The sequence below is a fragment of the Scomber japonicus genome, chromosome 9, assembly GCF_027409825.1.
Source record: "Scomber japonicus isolate fScoJap1 chromosome 9, fScoJap1.pri, whole genome shotgun sequence".
NCBI classification, from domain to species: Eukaryota; Metazoa; Chordata; class Actinopteri; order Scombriformes; family Scombridae; genus Scomber; species Scomber japonicus.
The window spans coordinates 7,795,231-7,819,105 of record NC_070586.1 but is presented as its reverse complement, the minus strand read 5'-3'; the positions used below and the strand labels follow the sequence as shown (position 1 = coordinate 7,819,105).

The 23,875-nt window shown below is 38.7% G+C and overlaps 1 protein-coding gene across 1 annotated transcript in view; it reads left to right on the top strand.

The window, feature by feature from the left end:
- The first annotated feature begins 4,905 nt into the window (after window positions 1-4,905).
- The window catches only part of prkg2 (protein kinase cGMP-dependent 2), a 44,774-nt gene continuing 25,804 nt past the window's right edge, over window positions 4,906-23,875 (top strand). The window contains exons 1-3 of the mRNA XM_053326256.1: window positions 4,906-5,429; window positions 13,340-13,506; window positions 20,669-20,782. Coding sequence (XP_053182231.1) covers window positions 4,909-5,429; window positions 13,340-13,506; window positions 20,669-20,782 — 802 coding nt within the window. The 5' untranslated portion in view covers window positions 4,906-4,908. The remainder of the gene's footprint in view (window positions 5,430-13,339; window positions 13,507-20,668; window positions 20,783-23,875) is intronic.

Sequence of the window (23,875 nt, the reverse complement as noted above, 5' to 3'; positions counted from 1 at the left end):
TCACAAATCGTATTATCACAAATTGTTATCTCAAAGAGCCAAAAACAGCCATTACGCACGATCATTACGCACGCGGCTGTGAGCTGTCATTTATTACATGCACTGTAAACCATTATCAGCTGTAATATGACATAAATGTTATTAATTGAATAAATGAATGTTAACAGCAAAATAAAGTGTTGATTTCTTTGTAAGTTCAAAAAAATGATTAAATGGATGACACAGAAATTATGAATCAATATTGCTTTTATAAAGACGCCATTGATTGGCACTTTACAAATCTTTATGTAAACGCAAAAAAGAAATCAATGATCAGTGCCACAACAAACTAAAAGATTCCGTCTCTCACCTCATATCGCATCTCCATCTCATCAAATCACTCTCAGATATCTTTAAAAACATATGAGCATGCCTGGTCTGAAGAATGCGTGAAGTGCGCACATTCTCACCGCCCAGTCTGTGTTTATAGGCTAAATACCAGTTCAAGTGCGTGAGATGGCGTATGCATGGAGGTTGTGTGAGTGTGTGTGTGTGTGTGTACGCATCATTAATGCATCTGGATTATTACTTTGTTGTGGTCCCGAGTCCTGCAGATGAATCAGCTTTGGCCACCTGCCATTATTGTTCTGTGCCTGTCAATGGAATCCGCTGCAGGCCAGCTGCTCAGACCGGCGTCACTGGGAAAACCAATTAATCATTTCGGGATGCAAGAGACTGCAAGCTTCGGGTAGACTCTCAGCTCGTCAGAAAGAAAAAGTAACAATGCACCATAAGAAACATGACATATGATCACAAGAGAGGATTCATCTTTTTTTTTTTATTAGGCTATGTGCTTATAAGACATATTGGACCATGCACGTTTTAATCTTGTACTGATCTAATCTGTTAAACAATGTCTATCCTTGTCAGTTTATTTGAATGTTGGTGTCACCTTGAACTAATAGGGTTTTAATCTGTGAGTGATAGCTTTATCCCTTTGAAGGTCACACAATATCATTTTTTTGTTGCTTTTCATGGATTTCTTTTCCTCATTGCCCCTAAATATGATGTTTTACAGACCTCTACAGATCTCTACAGACCTCATTTGTACAAAACTTAAAAAGAAAAAAGGTTAAAGATTCATTCTGTTCGTGCACAAGATGAAAAAAATAAACTCAAACTTAAAAAATGTCTCCAGCAGGATCTTTTATATCAGCAGTGATTTGTGTTTCTTTGTTTATACACTAGCACAACCTGTATCCATAGCAACCATAGAACAGCCTGTATCTATAGCAACCATATAGAACAATCTGTATCTATAGCAACCATAGAACAACCTGTATCTATAGCAACCATAGAACAACCTGTATCTATAGCAACCATAGAACAACCTGTATCTATAGCAACCATAGAACAGCCTGTATCTATAGCAACCATAGAACAACCAGTATCTAGAAGACCAACCATAGAACAACCTGTATCTATAGCAACCATAGAACAACCTGTATCTATAGCAACCATAGAACAACCTGTATCTATAGCAACCATAGAATAGCCTGTATCTATAGCAACCATAACACAATCTGATGCTCTGTCTGTGCATTACATACCTCATGCAAGTGGTAAAGATTGACCTAAAAGTTAAATGGGTTCAATAGATTTTGTTTTTGATCAGATATCATGACACAAAGTGACATCTAGCCTACCACACAGTTGAGCAGACCTACAAAGGTAGTTCACGAGTTGCTTATGCTTTATAGATCATTCATAAACAACTAATAAGAGCAACTTTGGGGTTTCCAGGTTGTGTAAAAGTCTCCTCAAGCAGGATACTGGCTCAAATGAATCAGAATTACACCTCCAATGGATTGTTTGTCCTCTTACTTCTGTAAAAGAGCTGCAGGACATCTCAACTTCAATCTATTCATTTAAACAACTTATTAACATTTATATTAACTCCAGACTCAATGAATGACTGCAAGAACAAACATCTATAATTGCAAATGTATTCACTTTTCCTGCAAGCTTATTAGAAAGTATAAAAACCTCATCTTTATTAATTAAGTTAATAATGTTACTAATTGGATAATAAATGGTTTAAAAGAAAGTTAGAGCCATTGACCTTTAATAATGACTTACTAACATTCATATATATTTATTAAAGAGTGAATGGCTTATTAGAAAGTGAGAAAGCCATTTAGTATGACTTACAACTTGTAGCATTAATACATTTGGTGTTTGTCAGTGCAATTCCTCAAATGTGGAGTTCATATAAATGTTAATAAAGTATCGAACAATGGATTTTTTAGTCAAGAGTTCCTGCAGCCTGTTTTTTTTGGAAGTAAATAAGCCAAGTATCCAGCTGGGGGAGAAATTTCTACAACCTGGCAACCCAAAAGTTGATCTTATATCTGATCTATAAAACATTACAAGTAACCAGTAATAGTGGCATTAAAATCAAACTACAGATTATAAAGGGTGCTTTGTTAGAAAGTATTGTCTGTCTTCTATTTAGCTGTTTCTTTTCTTTTAAAATCTCTTTAAAAGTGTGTCTATGCTCCTAATTTGTATTTGTTATTTAAACCCTGTATACTTGCAATTTCCTTTGTGTATTAAATGAGCTATAAAAGTACACTTGTCTAATTGCTTCCTGCTGAAAAAGTTATTCATTCATTCATTCATATAATTACTTCTTTAATTACTGGACAGACTAATAATCAAACTGCAATATTAAAGCTGCTCCAGGTGAAAATAAACTGGGGGACAAATAATCTAACATGCACAGAATACTGAGAGTTACTTAATGTGTTTCATTTCTTTATAGAAATATAGTGAACACTGTCAAACTGGACTCATAAAGCTTTTCTCCTCCAATAGGATAAGATAAGATAAGATAAGATACGATAAGATAAGACAAGATAAGATAAGATAAGACAAGATAAGATAAGATAAGACAAGATAAGATAATAGAGAGATGATAGAGATTAATTAACTAATCAATTATTTGCTGATAGAAAATTAGATAGAATACTATTTTGATAATCATTTCTCTCTGGTTTAAGCTTCTTTAATGTGAATATTTTCTCTTTTCTTTCATCTCCAGTGATGGTAACTAAAGATATTTGGGTTGTGGAGGTTTAGTTTAGGTTCCATGTTGAGTTTTAGGAAACATTGGTCAACATTTTTCATTTTAAAGACCAAAATGACTATAAAGTGGACAGCAAAACATAGAAGAGCATCAATAGAAAGGATTAAAACATGACTTAAAAATAAAAAATGACTTATTTTATATTATGATATATATGGATTTTGTCTCATAGATATGTGCCACTGTTGCTTTTGTAGTTTTATCCTCTTTCTTTCTTTCTTTCTTTCTTTCTTTCTTTCTTTCTCTTTTTGCTGCTATTATTTAGTTTTCTTGTTTTATAGTCTGTTGTTACTTTTGTTTGTATGCTTGTCTTTTATATTGTGCTTTTGTGACTCTTGGTTTATGCAATATTGGATCTTTTGTCTAGCTGTAAGTTTGTACAACTGTTTTGTTCCTTTGTTACAATAAAAATAAACAAATTAAATAAATAAAAAAAACACTAATTACAGTTTTTCTATTTAACCAATGGAAACTATTTATCCTAAAAGTTTATTTCAACCAGAGAATTCACTTAAACTCTTAATTCAAACCATATCAGCCTACTCAGTGAAGAGTTACTTTCTTATTTCTTAAATTTGAGTTCACATCTGGCACACCTGACCTGCCAATCACACCCGGTTCCCGCGCACACGAGAACGCGCTCAACCGAGGAGGAGAGACACCGCGAGCGCGCCAGATAGAGAGAGAGAGAGAGGAGAGAGAGAGAGAGAGAGAGAGAGGATGCGAGCGGTGCTGTAGATCTACACTGTCTCTCTGCACTGATGCTAACACATCGTTTCTCCTCTTATCTTAAAACAGTCTTCAACGACCAGCTGAGAGGCTCGGAAACTCTAATCAGGTGAGAGAAAACTGAACAATCCGCTCCAAACTAGACCCACATGAAAGCTAGAGGAGAGAGGGGGGGATTGCATGACGAGGCAACGGGAAGTTACAGGTGCACGATCCTCTGAGGAGATGTAGTTGGTAATTTGGAAAATATGTTTCGGGGGATATTAATATTACAGACGGTTAAACGAGCTGGAAACATCTATACTGTAATTCATTTATGTGTAGTTTTTGTTTGTTTTTTTTTAAACGAGCTGAAGCTTCAAAAACATGATGAAATCTTTCCAAAAAAAAAAAAAAAGGTTGATAGATGATGGCAGAATAATCCGAGGCTGACATCCACACATCCACTCACTGTAGCAGGAATGTGGTGAATGAAGTGTACTGTATGTGTGAGTGGGAGACAGTCCTCTAACAACAGAAACAGGATTGTTCTCTGTGGCATTTACCCCCCCCCCCCCTCCTCTCTCTGTGTACGCTCTTTGGTTATGTACACAGAAACATGCTTTAAAGATGACTTTCAAATGTAATTATATTGTTAAGAGTTGTGATTTTGTTTTCCATGAGCCTCCCTGAACAGCATTTCCTCTGTGTGTGTGTGTGTGTGTGTGTGCTGCCATGAGAGCAGATAGGGAGTGACTGTTGATGTAATGTAATACTTCCTGCCTTCTGAATAATAAATGGGGGAGACACATTCATTGACCATTATACACTGATTTGCTCTCTCTCTCTCTCTCCTCTGTCCTCTCTTTCTCCGGTTTTCTCTCCTCACAGCGTCAGCTCTTTTTGTTTGAAACCTCACACCGAGCTTCCTCTCAAAAGAGATATTTTTCCTGCTAAATGTCACAGACAGAGAGCTCACTTCCTCCTCCTCCTCCTCCTCCTCCTCCGTAGCTTTCCGAGACTCTTCATCAAATGTTGACTTTGACTCTCTTCCTGTCTCCTCAGGTGATAAGATGGGGAACGGCTCAATGAAATCGAAGCGTTACAAACACCCAGATGGCTCCTCTGCTTCTTTCAACGGCCGAACCCATAAAGATCATGGCGCTGGGTTCAAAAACTCCCTGGATTCCCTGAGGGCCCGAGTGGAGGAACTGGAGCGAGAGGGCAAGAGGAAAGATGAAGAGCTTTGTGCAAAAGAGCAGCAGATCAAAGGTCTCCAGGAGCAGCTGGCGAAGCAGACTCGAGCTCTGGCGGAGCTGAGCGAAGAGCTGCAGAACAAGTGCATCCAACTCAACAAGCTCCAGGATGTGATGAAGAACCAGAGCGGAGCATCGGCAGGTGTGGGATCACGTCAACCTTCCATTAAAACGAGCGGCAAGGGAAGCCCTAACCTCAGCATCCGCATCAAGGAAACCCTCAACAGGAGGAAAGGGGCCAAAGCAGGGGTATCAGCCGAACCCTCATCTAGAACATACGACTCCAGCAGCTTGCCTAAGTTCTCCTTTGAGAAGGCCCGGGTACCGAAGGATGCGAGGTGAGATGATGTTTTTCTTCATGGGAGGGTTTGAAACACAAAAGGAGTCCAGACGAGGGAACCTCTTAATGGTTCACGAAACCCCCCGCAGGCTTGGCCCATCTCAGTCTTGTATGTGACTTTTAAAAAATGCAAGCAGCAGAAGGCGTGGGTGGTAAAGTGAAAGTCGGGCAAGAGGGAAAAATTGTGTGATGAGCAAAAAAAAAACACAGCTGCTGCTGCTGCTCACTGACTGTAAAGTAGGGCAGACTATATGAGGAAGGTCCAGGATTACTATATTTCATTTAAGAAACATGGATTCATAGCTCAAAAGGTGACAGGTTTGATATCATTTTTCAAAATATGGTAGAAAAAAGGTCCAGGATGACTATATTTCATTCAAAAATTGACTTTAAAATAGATGAATAACTCAAAAAAGTGACAATTTTGCATCCTACAATATATATTTGACATAATATGGTAGAAAAAAGGTCCAGGATTATGATATTTCATTAAAAGAATTGGCTTTAAAATAGATTAATAGCTCAAAAGGTGACAGGTTTGGTATAATTTTGCATGCCTGAATATACATTTTACATAATATGGTAGAAAAAAGGTCCAGGATGATTATATTTCATTCAAAAATTGGCTTTAAAATAGATTAATAACTCAAAAAAGTGACAATTTTGCATCCCACAATATCCATTTTACAAAACATGGAAGGAAATTGATCCACTATAATTAAATATTACAGTAATTTGTGCCTAGAAGAGAACAAAATAAGTGATTATTGCTTTATCAGCAGGTAGAGAAACAGGCATCAATCCAAATTCCCTCCACTGAAACCAAAGCTCCACCCCGCCTGCCAAATAAAATTATCTTTCCTCCATCTGTTATCTCATTGATTTATAGTAACCGCCTGTGTTACAGTATGTCCCGCCCCGTCAGGAAATAGATTACATTTAGGAAGTAAGTTGATATCAAATTGATGTCTAATGGAGATTTTGAGAGACTTCAAGCCTCGCTCCAAAAGAGGATGTTAAGTACCTGAGATGATGATGATGATGATGATAAGAAGATGATTTAGTTTTGAGATGGTGCTCAAAAATAGCAACAACTAAAAAATAAAAATGAAAGAAGAGGGAGAAATCTATTGATAGTAAAGTGTGTGACAAGTGTTGACATGCAAAATCGACCAAGAAAAGTAATTTAGTCATTACTCAGTAAGGCTGTCTGCCCCCTACTGGCTGTGAGCTGGTACTGCAACATCTACAGATAATGGACCAGGATCATTTACAGACCTTCTACTGTACCTGGCTGTTAACACACACATTGAGTATCTTTGCTCATACTATTATATCAGATGACTTAAAAGGTCCTATTCTACTTTAAAAACCTATAAGGTTTATATATATTACACAGCTCTTCTCCAGTATACCACACTTTATTCTACAATCGTTTCCGGCTGTTTATATTTCGTGTATGTATTCTTGTAAACCTTTCTAAATCTATTACTAGTGCTGAATTAATATCTTATACTGTAATTTATAAAAATGTTGTCTTATAGGCCTTATATTTATAGGGTTTTTATAACATGACGAATTGCTGAATTGGAAATAACTTCAGATCAAAAGGTGCCAGATAAATAAAATTTGATTGATTGATTGAAAGCAAGCCTGAAGTAATATCTTATACTGTCATTTATTTTAAAAATTGTCTTATATGCCTTATATTTATGGGGTTTTATAACTCATGACTAATTGCTGAATTGGGTTAGGGCACTTTGAACTACTAGTCTGTATGAAAGGTGATTTATAAATAACATTTGATTGATTGATTGAAAGCAAGACGCCTGAAAAGGTTGGAAATAAAACACTGTATATCAGAAAAGCTGGAATGATGTGAATTCACGAGGAGCAAAGTTAGAAACTACTCTAAGCAATTCACAAAAATCAGGAAATTTGATGATAAACTCAGCCCCCATATTGTAATCATCGGCTCAGGTTGACCAACAAGTTAATGTATGTGGTTGTTCATCTTCAGAAAAGCTTGATATTAAAGTCTTTAATGTCAAAAATGTAAGTTATAATTCCAGTTTGAAGACCTTTTAGTACAAGAAGGTTTATTTCTGTCTGAAAGGGTTTTACAATGTGCACAATATACAGTGTTGTATTGACGATCCTTTGAAACTCCACCTTAGAAAGAATGAAAGAAAGAAAGAAACAGAGATGAAATAGAAAGGAGAGAGAAATTAGGAAAGAAGAAGTATCAGAATGAAGGAAGACCAGATTTAGAAGTAAAAAAAACTCAAAAATGTAAATTATAATTTTCCAGTTTCAAGACGTTTTAGTACAAGAACGTTTATTTCTGTCCCCCAAATCACTTATCTGAAAGAGTTTTACAATTTGCACCTTAGAAAGAAAGAAAGAAAGAAACAGAGATTAAATAGAAAGGAGAGAGAAATTAGGAAAGAAGAAATAGCAGAATGAATGAAGGAAAAAACCTAAATGAAAAGACAAACAGAAAATAAAGAGGATGGGAAAAAAGAATGAAGTAAGAAGGAAAAAATGTTAAGATATAAACACTGGGAAAAAAAAGTTGGAAGTAGGAAGGAAGAAAAAGAGAGAAAGAAATAGAAAGGACAGAAGGAAGTAAGGCTGCAAAATAGAGATTATTGTCATTATCGATCAATCTATTAATAATTTTCTCAATTAATATCAGAAATATTGAAACATATCCATCAGTTGATATATAAACTTATCTTAAAGGGCTTTTCAATGTGTCTTTACATCCTCCACCTTACAATGAGACTAAAGATGACATCATTCTTATCTCAGACCAGCCTGATTGCAGCAGTGATTGATACATTTTCGGTAATCCGAGCCGAAATCTCCTTACTGGATCAGCAATCACATTTTTTTTTTTGAGAAAGAAAAGGCAGATGGACAACAAGCACAACATCTTCATCTTCATCATGGCTTTTTCATTTACATCTAACTCTGCAGACCAGTCAACACATGCTTCCCACATCACTTAAAAACTATTGTCTTCCTTTTGTTCTTCTTAACAACTTAAAAAACGCACACAAGTGTTGAGAGCTGAGTGTGTTTGTCATTTCGGCTTTTTTTTTTTTTTAAACGTGGTGAAGAAGAAGAAGAAGAAGAAAAAGAGTCATGTGCTACATCTGTTAGACAGAATAAAGAGTTCCTTCTCCCCCCGTCCAAACCTTTTTAAAGTGTGGCTTCTCAGTCATGTCGCATCATTTACCGTTCACACAAACAGTAGCTTGACAAAAGATTGCTTAATGAGAGCAGTAAGTCTCGTTAGATTTCCAAACATGAAAGCCAAATTGCCTTTTGTCACAGCAAGTGTTCGTCAGATTATACAACATGAGCGCTGCCCCATCGCAGTGATTAAGTCCCTCTGCTCCTCATGTTTAAAACATATGTTGCTAATAAGCTCAGAATGTATTATATAACCAAAACTAATGTAAATGAGGCTGTCTGGTAGCCTTATGCCTTAGACCGGCCCCTTTGAAACTGAATACTCATCTTGAATGTTGAATGGCAGCGTAACACGTTGCAGAGTAACGACCGAGGTTGTTATAGTTTTTATTTTTATTTTAGTTTTTTTTTTTTTTAGTTTGCTTTTTTTAAATTTCAGTTTAGTTTTAGTGAATTCAACAAGTGGTTTAGTAGTTTTAGTTTAGTTTTTAACCCTCCTGTTGTCCTTGAGGAAAGGAAGGGAAGGGAGGAAAGGAGGGAGGAAAGGAAAGAAGGGAGGAAAGGAAGGAAGGGAGGAAAGGAAAGAAGGAAGGAAAGGAGGAAGGAAGGGAGGAAAGGAAAGAAGGAAGGAAAGGAGGAAGGAAGGGAGGAAAGGAAAGATAGAAGGAAGGAAGGTAGGAGGGAGGGAGGGAGGAAAGAAGGAAGGAAAGGAGGAAGGAAGGGAGGAGGGAGGGAGGGAGGAAAGAAGGAAGGAGGGAGGGAGGTAGAAAGGGAAATAGGAAGGGAGGAAGGAATGAAAGAAGGACAGAAGAAAGAAGGACAGAGGAAAGGTAGGGGGAGGAAAGAAAGAGAGAAGGAAGGAGGGAGGAAAGGAAGGAAGGAAGGAAGGAGGAAGGAAAGAAGGAGGGAGGGAGGAAGGAAGGGAGGAAAGTAGGGGGAGGAAAGAAAGAGAGAAGGAGGGAGGGAGGAAAGGAGGAAAGGAAGGAAAACTAATGTAAATGAGGCTGTCTGGTAGCCTTATGCCTTAGACCGGCCCCTTTGAAACTGAATACTCATCTTGAATGTTGAATGGCAGCGTAACACGTTGCAGAGTAACGACCGAGGTTATTATAGGTTTTAAATTTCTTTTCTTTTTTTTTTTTTTTAGTTTGCTTTTTTAAATTTCAGTTTAGTTTTAGTGAATTCAACAAGTGGTTTAGTAGTTTTAGTTTAGTTTTTAACCCTCCTGTTGTCCTCGAGGAAAGGAAGGAAGGGAGGAAAAGGAGGGAGGAAGGAAGGACGGAACGGCGGAAGAAGGATAGGAGGGAGGAAGGGAATGAGGAATGGAAAGAAGGGAGGAAAGGAAAGAAAGAAAGAAGGAAGGAAGGTAGGAGGGAGGGAGGAAAGAAGGAAGGAGGGAGGGAAGAAAGGAAAGGCGGAAGGAAGGGAGGAAAGGAAAGGCGGAAGGAAGGGAGGAAAGGAAAGAAAGAAGGAAGGAAGGTAGGTGGGAGGGAGGGAGGAAAGAAGGAAGGAGGGAGGGAGGTAGAAAGGGAAATAGGAAGGAAGGAAGGAAAGAAGGACAGAGGAAAGGTAGGGGGGAGGAAAGAAAGAGAGAAGGAGGGAGCTAGTTTAGTTTAAAGCCTTCTTCAATGCAGTATGATGTTCATTTGGGACATTTTGGCCTCCCTGATTTTATATTTGATGATAAAGCAGGGTATGCATTAGGGCGTGGCTACGTCCTGATTGACAGGTTGATTGACCAATGTCCTCGAGATCCAGCCCTCGCAACCATAGCAACCTCCCCCGCTCCGCCCATTGCCCCGCCTCATGCCCATATAAGTAGAATCCATGTTTTTATTTTTCCCAGCATGCACCTGAAACTTTCAAGATGGCGCTGCCTAGATTTGAAACTATTGGCTTCCAAGCAGCAGTCCACAAACCAATGGGTGACGTCACGGATGTTACGTCCATTTCTTTTATACAGTCTGTGGTTTTAGTTAGTTTTACATTGCTTTTTCATTGCTAGTTTTAGTTTTAGTTTTCGTTAACTATAGTAACCCTGGTAACGACACAGCAAGGTGGGAGGAAAAAGATGTGGGCTGCTCTTATTCTTATAAAACCCAAAGTGATAATTTATTACACCCGATAAGGTGGATAAACAGACCACCCACCACCTGCTCAGGTCACCTCCCCGAGCTGCGACCCGGGTCTCATGATCTATAGTTTTTTCATTCAACCTCGGCCCTTAACCTTTTTTTTCGGTTTTACAACTCCCCGAAGGAAGTGATGTCTTCTTCTCTCTGCAGCTGTTAAAATGCAGAACGGTTGAACTTTGACAGCTCGTCGTGATTTTATGTTTTCGCTGTTTCACTTGATTCATTATCGGAAGGAGCCCAGAGGCTGCAAAGAGTCATCATTTTCACAGGAGACAAAATATTTATCACTCAGACTAAAAAACGTGGTGAGTAATGTGGTTGCGGGCGTCACGGTGGCTCAGTGGGCTCAGAAACACACCATAAAGTAGAAAGCACAAAGAATTTCAGTATTTCAAGTATTTCATTTATGGGATAACAAGCATCGAAACTACAATTAAAACACACTAAACCAATAATGGTGCATTAAAGTAAAAGTATGCACAGTGAAGAAGAGTGTTTTATTGTTTTACTCTCCAGTTTTGGGGATTTTTATGTTTTCAGATCTGTTGAAGAAAGATAAGAAAGACAGATTGAGGGAAAGAAAGATAATAGGAAGGGGATATGAGAAGAGGGAAGGAAATAGATAGGAAATAAATAGATAAAGAGAGAGTGATAGAGGGGAAGGAAGATTACAAGGAGGAAGTAAAGTGGTAAAAGGTTGAAAAATAAGATGGAAATGGTAACAGAAGAAAAAAGAGAAAGGTTTGTATGAAGGAAGGAAGAAAAGGAAAGAAATAGAAAGGAAAGACAGAAATCAGGAAAGAAGAAATAGCAGAATCAAGGAAGAAATTAAAAGAGAAGAAAGACATTAACAGAAAAACAAAGATGAAATAAAATAAATCTTTCAAAATAAAAGAAAAAAAGGAACAAATATGAAGTAAATGTAAAGAAAAAAAAAGAAAGAAAGGAAAGAGAGGGAAAAAAGAGGGGACATAAGGAAGTAAGGGAAGGAAATAGATAGGAAATAAATAGATAAAGAGAGTGATAGAGGAAAGAAAGATTACAAGGATGAAGCAAAGTGGTAAAAGGTCAAAAAATAAGATGCAAGTGGTAACAGAAGAAAAAAGAGAAAGGTTTGTATGAAGGAAGGAAGAAAGAAAGAAAAAAAGACAAGGAAATAAATAGAAAGGAAAGACAGAAATCAGGAAAGAAGAAATAGCAGAATCAAGGAAGAAATTAAAAAAGAGAAGAAAGACATTAACAGAAAAACAAAGAAGATAAATCTTAAATAAAGGAAAAAAGGAACAAATATAAAGTAAATGTAAAGACTGAGAAAAAAGAAAGAAAAGAAATTATCGATTCATCTGTCAATCATTGTCTCAATGAATCACTCGGTTTAGAAAATATTAGAAAATAGTGAAAAAGGTCCATCAGTCTATATGTTCAAACCCAAAACCCAAAGATTCAATCAATTCACAATCAGCAAATATTCACAAATGAAAAACTGGAAGCAGAGAAATTTCTTCAATCAATTAAGAGAAAATGAACTTTCTGTCGATCAATAAATCAGTTAATTTGTTTCAGCATTAAAAGGAAGAAAAGAAAGCAAAAGTACATTATCATAATTCATATTGGTTATCTCATATTTATTGTAAAATCCCAGTTTTCAGAACAATAGATGACTAGATGAATGTTAGAGAAATGTAATGGAATAAGAGTGCATGCAAAATGGAAAGTTCCAGTATATCTGAAGTGCACTTACAGTAGTTAATGAAATGTCCTGAGTTTAAATCTGCTCATAAATCTTTCTTTTTTCTTTCTTCTGTTTCTCTCCTCACCGACAAAAAGCACAAAAATAAATCTACAATAATCTCCACGTCAGGGGAGTCCAACTCATTTTCATTCAAGGGCCACATACAGACCAATTTGATCTCATGCGGGCCAGATCATTAAAAAGATGGCAGGAAGGAAGGAAGGAAGGAAGGAAGGACAGATGGAAGGAAGGAAGGAAGGAACGAACGAAGGAAGAAAGGAAAACAGGAAGGTAGGAAGGACAGATGGAAGAAATGGAGGAAGGAAGGAAGGAAGGAAGGGAGAAAGGAAAACAGGAAGGTAGGAAGGACAGATGGAAGAAATGGAGGAAGGCATGAAGGAAGGATGGAAGGGAGGAAGGACAGATGGAAGGAAGAAAGGAACAAAGAAAGGAAAAAAGGAAGGTAGGAAGGAAGGACAGATGGAAGGAAGGTAGGGAGGAAGGACAGATGGAAGGAAGGACAGAAGGAAGAAAGGAAGGAAGGAAGGAAGAAACAAACGAAGAAAGGAAAACAGGAAGGTAGGAAGGAAGGACAGATGGAAGGAAGGACAGAAGGAAGAAAGGAAGGAAGGAAAAGAACACAGAAAGGAAAGAGGGCCGGCTCGGACCCCTCGGCGGGCCGGTTCTGGCCCACGGGCTGCATGTTTGACACCCGTGCTCCACGTCATCAAAAAGCACCCAATTCCTTTACAACCTCAGATTAGACGGTCGATTATACACTATATTCTCTCACAGTAGGCCTCCTCGTTAACTCTCCTCCTGTCGTTGTGTGTGTGACAGCGTGAAGAAGCTGCTGTGCGACGCGCTGAACAAGAACCAGTACCTGAAGCGTCTGGAGCTGCAGCAGATCAAAGACATGGTGGAGTGCATGTACGAGCGCACCTATCAGCAGGGAGAGTACGTCATCAAGCAGGGAGAGCCTGGATACCATCTGTTTGTCCTGGCAGGTAGGGACCATCATCTTCTCCTCCTCAGTCTGCAACAACTCAATTAGGAAAAAGAGTTGGAAATTAGCTTCAATGCAGCGGCTGATAAACCTGAAGTCAATGAAGATGAGTGTTTGGCACAGGATGTGATCGGGATTGCATACTAATGGGATATTCATACTAAGCATGGCATCAAATTGAATGCATAGTATGTGGATTATTGGCGCTTTTCCACTACACAGTTCTAGCACAACTCGACTCGGCTCGGTTTTTTTGCGTTTCCACTAGGGATAGTACCTGGTACCTGCTACTTTTTTAGTATCTGCTCTGCTGAGGTTCCAACTGCTGGCCACTGGTCGAGTCGAGCCGAATAGTGCTGGACTTCATAGTGGAAAAGCGCTATTTGTGTACTAGATTAGCAGCTTGAGTTTACTACACATACATCGACTGCCCCCAAAATTCATTGCATCTCTTCAAAGACTTCTTTTGAGCCTTTACTAAGTTTTAATATGTTTCCAGGTGAGACAGTAACAATGCTACACAGTTCCAGCAGTACTCGACTCGACTCGGTTTTTTTTGCGTTCCCACTAGGGATAGTAGCTGGTACCTGCTACTTTTTTAGTACCTGCTCTGCTGAGGTTCCAAGCGAGCCGAGCCGATACTAAATGTGACGTCAACAGACTGCCGGCCACTAGTCGAGTCGAGCCGAGTAGTGCTGGAACTTTATAGTGGAAAAGCGCTATTTGTGTACTAGATTAGCAGCTTGAGTTTACTACACATACTCAACTGCCCCCAAAATGCATTGCATCTCTTCAAAGACTTCTTTTGAGCCTTTACTAAGTTTTAATTTGTTTCCAGGTGAGACAGTAACCATATGTAGACACCATGTCTTTTGTTGCATCGGCCAGTCACAGAATACTGAAGCTAACTTGGGAAGTAAAGTACATAATTCTACAGTTAAAGGGGACATACCTTTTTTTTTTAGAATTTTCTGACATTTATATACTTGTATAAGGTCCAAAACTTGAGTAAACATATGGAAAAGTGCTGTTCGATCTGTAGTTGTTGCTAAAGTTGTTCCATGTGCTGCTCATGTTGTCCATTCACCAGTTTGTTAACCATGTAGAGCTTTATTCACTTTTATTGGCACTTTTCCACTATACAGTTCCAGCATTACTCGACTCGACTCAGGGTTTTTTTGTGTTTCCACTAGGGATAGTACCTGGTACCTGCTACTTTTTTAGTACCTGCTCTGCTGAGGTTCCAAGCGAGCCGAGCCGATACTAAATGTGACGTCAACAGACTGCCGGCCACTGGTCGAGTCAAGCCGAGTAGTGCTGGAACTGTGTAGTGGAAAAGCGCCATTTGTGTACTAGATTAGCAGCAAGACTTCTTTTGAGCCAGGCTAAAAGGCTTTACTAAGTTTTAATATGTTTCCAGGTGAGACAGTAACAATGTAGATTCCAAATATGTAGTCAGTTTAGTCAGATAATGCCTGTTTGGAAATTTGCTGAGTCTGCTGGAAATGGTGTATTTAATGGTTAATATGGTAGGCAGCATGTAGTACTGATTGAATGTGTAGTAGGCGGTATATTATGTGATTATATTGGATCTTAATGATTTTATTTAGATTTTAGTCACATTTCTATCAACTTAAAACACTTTGTATAGTTTGTTTTTTATGTATATTTAATTAAACTGCATTTTAATCAAGTATAAGATCAGAAGATTTGGTCATATTACTTCTTCAGTCTATTAAACTAACATTAGCTTTTTTCACATTTCCCAGTATGTAGTCAGTTTAGTCAAATAACGCCCGTTCCTTCCTTCCTTCCTTCCTCCTTTCCTTCCTCCATTCCTTCTCTCTGTACTTCCTCCCTCTTTTCCTCCCTCCTTACTCCTTTCTTTCCTTCTTTCCTCACATCCTCCCTTCCTTCTCTCCTTCCTTCCTTCCTCTTTACCTCCCTCCCTCCCTAGTCCTTTCTTTCCTTCTTTCCTCACATCCTTCCTTCCTTCCTTCCTGCCTCTTTACCTCCCTCCCTCCCTACTCCTTTCTTTCTTTCCTTCCTTCCTTCCTTCCTTCCTTCCTTCCTTCCTTCCTGGTAGGCAGCATGTAGTACTGATTGAGTTTGTAGTAGGCAGTATATTATGTATATTACTTCTTCAGTCTATTAAACTAACATTAGCCTTTTCACATGTCCCAGTATGTAGTCAGTTTAGTCAAATAACGCCCGTTCCTTCCTTCCTTCCTTCCTCCTTTCCTTCCTCCATTCCTTCTCTCTGTACTTCCTCCCTCTTTTCCTCCCTCCTTACTCCTTTCTTTCCTTCTTTCCTCACATCCTCCCTTCCTTCCTTCCTTCCTTCCTGCCTCTTTACCTCCCTCCCTCCCTACTCCTTTCTTTCCTTCCTTGCTTCCTTCCTTCCTTCCTTCCTGGTAGGCAGCATGTAGTACTGATTGAGTTTGTAGTAGGCAGTATATTATGTATATTACTTCTTCAGTCTATTAAACTAACATTAGCTTTTTTCACATTTCCCAGTATGTAGTCAGTTTATTCAAATAACGCCCGTCTGGAAATCTGCTGCAGTGTGTTTTTTCTGAGATGTGAGGAGCCGCTGAGCCGCTGAGCCGCTGGCCGGATGAGTCCAGCTGTGATACAGTCATGTGATACAGTCTGCATCAAATGACGGGTCTATTTGAGTATCTTGCACTGTCATGAGTCTTAATGGTTCATTTGGCCGGCAGTGTATAGTACATATTGATTGAGTATGTAGTAGGTTTGAGCATTTAGTCACATATTACTGACATAACGCTATTTAAATATGTATATTGTGTTATTAATATCAATTTAACCCTCCTGTCGTCCTCCCGGGTCAAATTGACCCCATCTCTTTTGACTGTTCCTTATTTCCTCCCTTCCTTCCATACTTCTTTCTTTAATTTTTCCTACGTTCCTTCCTCCTTCCATACTTCTTTCCTCACTTCCTCCAATCCTTCTCTCCTTCCTTCCTTCCTCCATTCCTTCTCTCCGTACTTCCTTCCTCTTTTCCTCCCTCCTTACTCCTTTCTTTCCTTCTTTCCTCACATCCTCCCTTCCTTCCTTCCTTCCTCTTTACCTCCCTCCCTCCCTCCTTACTCCTTTCTTTCCTTCCTTCCTTCCTTCCTCTTTACCTCCCTCCCTACTTCTTTCTTTCCTTCTTTCCTTACTTCCTCACTTCCTTCCTTCCTCTTTACGTCCCTCCCTCCCTACTCCTTTCTTTCCTTCTTTCCTCCCTTCCTTCCTTCCTTCCTCTTTACCTCCCTCCCTCCTTACTCCTTTCCTTCCTCATTCCTTCCTTCCTTCTTTTCTCCCTTCCTTCCTCCTGTCCTTCCTTAACCCGAGGACAACAGGAGGGTTAAAACACTTTGTATGGTCATTAAACTGCATTTTAATTAGGCATGAGATCAGATGGTCAAACTACCTCTTCTCATATATTATTAAGCTAACATTAGCTTTATTGGTTAGCTCAGTTAGCTACGTAGCAATTGCATGGTGCCGACATTTAGATACAACTAATATCTGTGTTAGATGTGACTTTAGTAATGTGTGGGTGTCCTCTTAAGGTGCAGGTTCATTCAAGTATGTTTTAATTAATATATAATCCCATGAAAAGAAGAATAGCTGTGTTTTTGTTACCTCAGCATGAGCAGGTCTTCTTCCACGGAGGTCTTTCATGTTTTACTCAAGCTTCCAGCATTGGTTCTCCTTCATGCTTGAATTAGGAGAGTGATGAGAGGTTTATTCATTTGGTTGCAATCTGCACCTTCACCACTAGATGTCACTAAATCTTACACACTGGTCCTTTAAGATATAAGAAGAGCTGGTGCAACTGGTTCTTTCTCTAAGGAGACAAAACAAGCTCATCAAGAAGAAATCTTTGGAAATGTTGAGTATCTTTCGGCTCTTTTGGTTGATTTCAAGTCAAATTAAGGGTTCATTTTTGTTGCAATCTGCACCTTCACCACTAGATGTCACTAAATCTTACACACTGGTCCTTTAAGATATAAGAAGAGCTGGTTCTTGTTTTAAGGAGACAAAACAAGCACATCATGAAGAAATCTTGGGAAATGTTGAGTATCTTTCGGCTCTTTAGTCTGATTTCAAATTAAATTAAGGATTCATTTTTACCCATTTGTCCTCGTGTGTGCTTTCCAGCTATTTGGCGACATTTCAAGTGACCATTGATGTAGCAGAGTCAATTATCAAATAGTGCTGCTGACAAAACAATCTCTGAATTTGGCATAAAAATCTCACTCACCTGCCACACCGACCCCCTTGGCGTTTTTGAGATATCTATTTTTGGGGTCCTTGTGTGCTTTCAACCTTTGCCTTATTGGTTTCTGCTCAGCTTCTCTGACAAAGAGCCAATCAAATCAACTACGCTCCTCAAACACATATCAATATACCAACCAAACGTTTCCCCCATTGTTTGGATGGTTAACTAGCTTAATGTTATTCTATGAAAAATGTAGATTATAATTATTTTGGCCTGTGAAAAGTATTCTTGGCAGGTGTATATAGAATAAATTCTTCTGGTTTACCAGCTCTTGGCAGGAAGGTGAAGAAGTTAATTTTGGGGCCTAAACGTATTCATCCAGGCACCCAGACACAGTGTAAGCTACATAACTCAACTCTGTACTACATATTTATTTATCAATTTACTTATTTACTCACTAATTCACTTATTTACTTACTCATTTACATACTTATTTAATGGTTCTCTGACGTAGGTACGACCAAAACTTCACCAGCGAGTTTCTCCAAATTACAGGGCGACTACATTTTTGAGATCACCACATGGACTTTCTGAACAATGGCGGGTAATGTGCCAGTGCGGCTGGTGGTGAAGTCGAATTTGACAATCACAGACAAAATGTCCCAGTATTTGTTTTGCTGTCTGATGTTAAAGTGATGATTTCCCTTCTCCTGGATGAAGGGTCAAGTAATATGATGAAACCCTGAAACTCCTTAGAAAGTTTATAAAAGATATGTTTATAATGTAAAATGATTTTTAGGATGTATTTTTAAGCTTCCTGTCGTCCTCCCGGGTCAAATTGACCCCGTCTGTTTTGACTGTTCCTTCTTTCCTTTCGTCTGTCCTTCCTCCCTCCTTCTTTCTTTCTTTCCTTCCTCTCTTCTTCCTTCTGTCCTTCTTTCCTTCCTCCATCCCCCTTTCTTCCTTCCTTCTGTCCTTCTTTCCTTCCCTCCTTACTTCCTTCGTACCTACCTTCCTCCCTTCCTTCTTTCCTCTGTCCTTCTTTCCTCCCCCTACCTTCCTTCTTTCCTTCCTCCTCCCTCCTTCTCTTTCTTTCCTCCCCCCACCTTCCTCCCTTCCTTCTTTCCTCTGTCCTCCCTTCCTCTTTTCCTTTCTCCCTCCCTCTCTCCTACCTTCCTTCCTTCTTTCCTCCCTCCCTCTTTCTCTCTTTCTTTCCTCCCCCCTACTTTCCTCCCTTCTTTCCTCTGTCCTTCTTTCCTACCTTCCTCCCTTCCTCTTTTCCTTTCTCCCTCCCTCCCTCTTTCCTTCTTTCCTACCTCCCTCCCTCCTACCTTCCTTCCTTCTTTCCTTCATCCTTCATTCCCTCCTTTTCTTCCTCCTTTCCTTCCTTCTTTCCTCCATCCTTCCTTCCTTCCTTCCTTTCCGTTCTCCCTTCCATCCTTCCTTCCTTCCTCCCTTCCTTCCTTGACTTGAGGACAACAGGAGGGTTAAACAGGTAATTGTGACGTAAAAATCTACAAAACCAGCAATGACCTCGTGATATTTCACGACGAAAACTGAATCCAACATAGTCGTCTGCTTTTGTCATATGTGTGTTTCGTTACTAAGACATTAAAACTGCTCATGATTAATGATTATCCTGCAAATGAAAGCCCCTTGAAATAATCGTACAGACGTCAGAAGCCAGTGATTGTAATCTCATTAATGAAGTCTTTAATTCAACTTCATAATTCATGCTGCAGATGATTTCATTTCAGGGTCAGCAGTGGACCAAAAGCCTAAAAATACATGTCACGTCTTTCATTGTGCGAACAGCAGGAGGTTACAGATGGTAGCGATGAGGAAAGGAAGAACAGACAAGGATTTTCTTTTCTCTTTTTTTTCCCCTCCCTCCCTCGTTTTCTTACATAAAGGTTTTTAGCAATTTAGTGGAGGTATTGTGTTCTGTTTTTTTAAGCACATAGCGTACATTTTTTGCCAGAGATGGTCACAAGAGGAGTTATTATTTTTTTTGTGATTCCTTCCAGAATCAATATTGTAAAAGAGGCTAAAGTAAAACTGTAAACTCACAGGAAATACAGGAAATAAAACCGGCAGTCCTGTCTGTTCTTATTTCTGAGTCTGTCTCTGTAACAGAATCCATACACCTGCTTATTTGCAGGAAGGCATTTTCCATTTAATGAAAAGTCTGTCTATATAAGGGTCAATGATGTTTTTTAGTGTGTCCATGTGGTTTAAGTTCAATTTAAAGGGGTTAAAATGTGAAAATAAATATACACATTCTTTTTTTGTGGACCCAGCATCAAATTTCTGCTTTTAATCCATTTAGAGAGAATATATTAGAGGATTATCGTAAAAATGTCTAAGTGGTGTAACCATAAAAACTTTGTACCAAATAATTCAACTTGCTTAAAAACAGTAAATAGTCAATAAAACAGCATATCAACTAGTTTGGCATGATCTTACATTATAACTTTTATATTAAATAAAGCTAATGGAATACTATTGTTCTAAATATTACATTTAATCTGGGTAACCATGGAGATCAGGAAACATTTACATTATTAGTATAAGTCCACTTAAATACACTGCAGGTGGATAAAATATTTAATATTTATCATTCTTTTGTGGTTACACCATTTGACATTTTCAGGAGCATTCAGTTGAAAATGGTGAAAATATTTCAAATGACATAAAACCAACCTTAACAAACCTGATGCTGCTTTTAATTTTTAATAATTTCATTTTTTAAAGATATTTTTTAATTGCTCATCTTGCCAACTGGTCAAATTTTTGTGATGTCCTGAAGAGTAGAAAAGTGTCCTGTCTTAAATGAATCAAATTAAATTTAGACCCAATGTGTCAGTCTTATTTTCTGTGTCCTAAGGTTTTTAAAAAGCTATTGAATGTCCTGCTTTTATATTTACAGATGGGAAGCTGGATGTATTTCAACACAACAAACTGCTCACATCCATCACAGTATGGACCACGTTTGGAGAATTAGCCATTCTGTACAACTGCACACGGACGGCATCAGTACGAGGTAAACCACTTTTTCATCTGAAGCTCTCCTCATCTGATTGTTGTGTTGTTGCCATAGACTGTATAGAAGAAATGGACGTAACATCCGTGACGTCAGCCATTGGTTTGTGGACTGCTGCTCGGAAGCCAATAGTTTCGAATCTAGGCAGCGCCATCTTGAAAATTTCAGGTGCATGCTGGGAAAAATAAAAACATGGATTCTACTTATATGGGCATGAGGCGGAGCCATGGGCGGAGCGGGGAGGTTGCTATGGTTGCGAGGGCTGGATCTCGAGGACATTGGTCAATCAACCTGTCAATCAGGACGTAGCCACGCCCTAATGCATACCCTGCTTTATCATCAAATATAAAATCAGGGAGGCCAAAATGTCCCAAATGAACATCATACTGCATTGAAGAAGGCTTTAAACTAGCGATTGAGACCATAAACACATTTTGAAAACGTTTACTGAGGTTAGAAATCAAGTGAGAAGTTGGCGAATTCTCCATTGACTTGTATAGAGACGGAAGTATGTGATGGAAGTATGGTGTATGTGAGTGCAGTCAGTCAGTCAGTCAGTGTGTCCGTGTTTTTTGGCTGCTGATGGAGACACTGACTGCTGCAGGGATTCAATCTGTGACCTTGTGGCAGAGATGATCACACATTATGTAACACAAGTCTAATCCTGTGTCCTATTTCTTCTCCTCGGTGCACAAACACAGAGGTGCATATTGGTTTTACCCAAATCAAAACTGTGCTCAATGAAATTAGGCCGTCTAACACTTAATGATTAGAGATTTAAAAAATGCAGTGAAGTATAGTGAAGGTTTATTCCACTGGTTTATTCACTTTTACGTTGGTATGTGTATATATGTATGTATAAGTATTAGGGCTGTCAAACGATTAATTTTTTTAATCGAGATTAATCGCTTTTTGAATTGCATGTTTAAAATCCTGTTATTTTACATTTCAAGGCAGTTTTAAGCCCATAATGTAAAGCATTTCTTACCAGAGTGTCTTAACTGGGAATCAATCACGGCTCTGCTGCGACTCCCACACTCCAAAATGGTCCTTTGGTGGAGCTGAGGCTGGCTTGGCTGCACCTGGGTGTTTAGCGTGGAGGTGCTAACTCAAACTCCACGTACTCCGGTGGTAGTTAAACTCCGTTTGACACAGGTTGCATTTTACTTTTGACTTGTCAACTGAAGCGTCTGGAAGTGTTTTAAAGTTAAACAAGCCGTTCAAAAGTCCAGTAGCTCTCTTACTTTCCATCAGCGCGGTAGGTTTACTGCAGGAGGCCACTTCAAAGCATAGCGCTACAGCTAGAGGAGCCGTCTACGGGTGAGTAGAAGGGACAAAAAGGCTTGCAACATTAAAATGCGATTAAAAAAAATTAACGCGTAGATTAGGGATGCGATTAACGCGTTAACGCTGACAGCCCTAGTTTATGTATATATGAATATGTGTGTGTGTATGTATCGTGTGTATCTTTTTCTTTTTACTTTATTCTGTTGTAATGTTAATGTATTGTGCATTTTTATACTTAGCAAGGTATGCCATTGTAATAGGAGGAAAAGCCTGCAAATGTAAATATATATTGTATGTATATATATATTTTTTTCCTTTTTACTTTATTATATTGTAATGTTATATTTTGTTATGCATTATGTATTGGGCACTTTTATGCCTATGGTTGGACCCGAGGAAGAATAGCTTGAGCAAGGTATGCCAGGTAATAATAGGAAAAAGCTGGGAAATGTATGTTTTCCCATTTGATGCAAAAGGAAAAAAGGAATGCTTATTATTTTCCTCCACAGAAGACGACAGCCAAGAATTCAATATAAGACTAAAACCAGGAGCAGTGACTTCCTGATGTCTTGTTGTCTTCTTTTTATGTTATATTTGGTTATGCATAATGTATTGTGCATGTTTATATTTAGCAAGGTATGCCATTGTAATAGGAGGAGGCTGGGAAATTAGAAATAAACTATATGAATTATGTTTTCCCATTTGATGCAAAAGAAAACAGCCAAGAATTCAATATAAGAGTAAAACCAGGAGTTAGACCAGCTGCTTCCCCCTTTTTTTAAGTATTTATGCTGAACTAGGCTAAACATGCCCTGAGTCTTGCTCCATACAATACCTAATGCACTGATATGAAAGTATAATGACCAGTAGCAGGAAGGAGCTGGAACATTAGAAAAATCTTAATGAATTACGTATTTTCATTTGTTACTAAAGAAGGCAGTGGTTATTATTCTCCTCTAAGAATTCAACATAAGATAACAAACAGGAACAGAGACTTCCCAATGGTCTTGTTGTCAATGCTAAACCAGCTGCTCCCCCTTTTTTTTTTTTTTTTTTTAGTATTTATGCTCAACTAGGCTAAACATGCCCTGAATCTTGTTCTAGTATCTAATGATGTACATCTTTATATCTCACTCTCAGCAAGAAAGCAAATAAGTGGATTTCTCAAAATGCTTCAAGTGTGCCTGAAACATAGACGACTGTCATCTTAATAAGACCAATGAGATGACAGTTGTCTTTTTTTTTTAAGCATACCCGCCCCCCCCCCCCCCCCCCCCCCCTTTAAAAGCATCATCTTTCATCACTCCTGTATTTGCGGACTAGTCATAAACCCATTCAAACAGCTCAAATTTTAAGCTGAACCTCAACAAGCAATAATTAAACTTTAAACAGGTGACTTTTGTGTCTCTAGGTAGGAAGCCGGTGAGGGTTTTTTTTTTTTTTGGTCTTTGTCGCTGCATTAGAGGCTGGAGAGAAAATGGGGGCAGAGAAGGGGCCAAAATGTATATTTATGGTAAAGTAGACAATGTGGATTACTTTGATTTCCAATATGAAGTTAGGCTGTATTTCATGTTAAGGTAGGGCAATTAATCGAAAACCGACATTTAGAAACTCTAATCGACTTAATCTTGCTCATGTCAGTTAATCGTGGTGTTCACTGTTGCCATGACAACAAAGGCTCCATATCTGTAAAGGAATTTGAAAACTTGTCTCCAGTGATGATTTTAACCCAAACCATGATCTTTATATAGTTCTAATCAAGTCAACTAGACATTAACCACAGCTTCCTTCTGCTTCTCCTTTCTT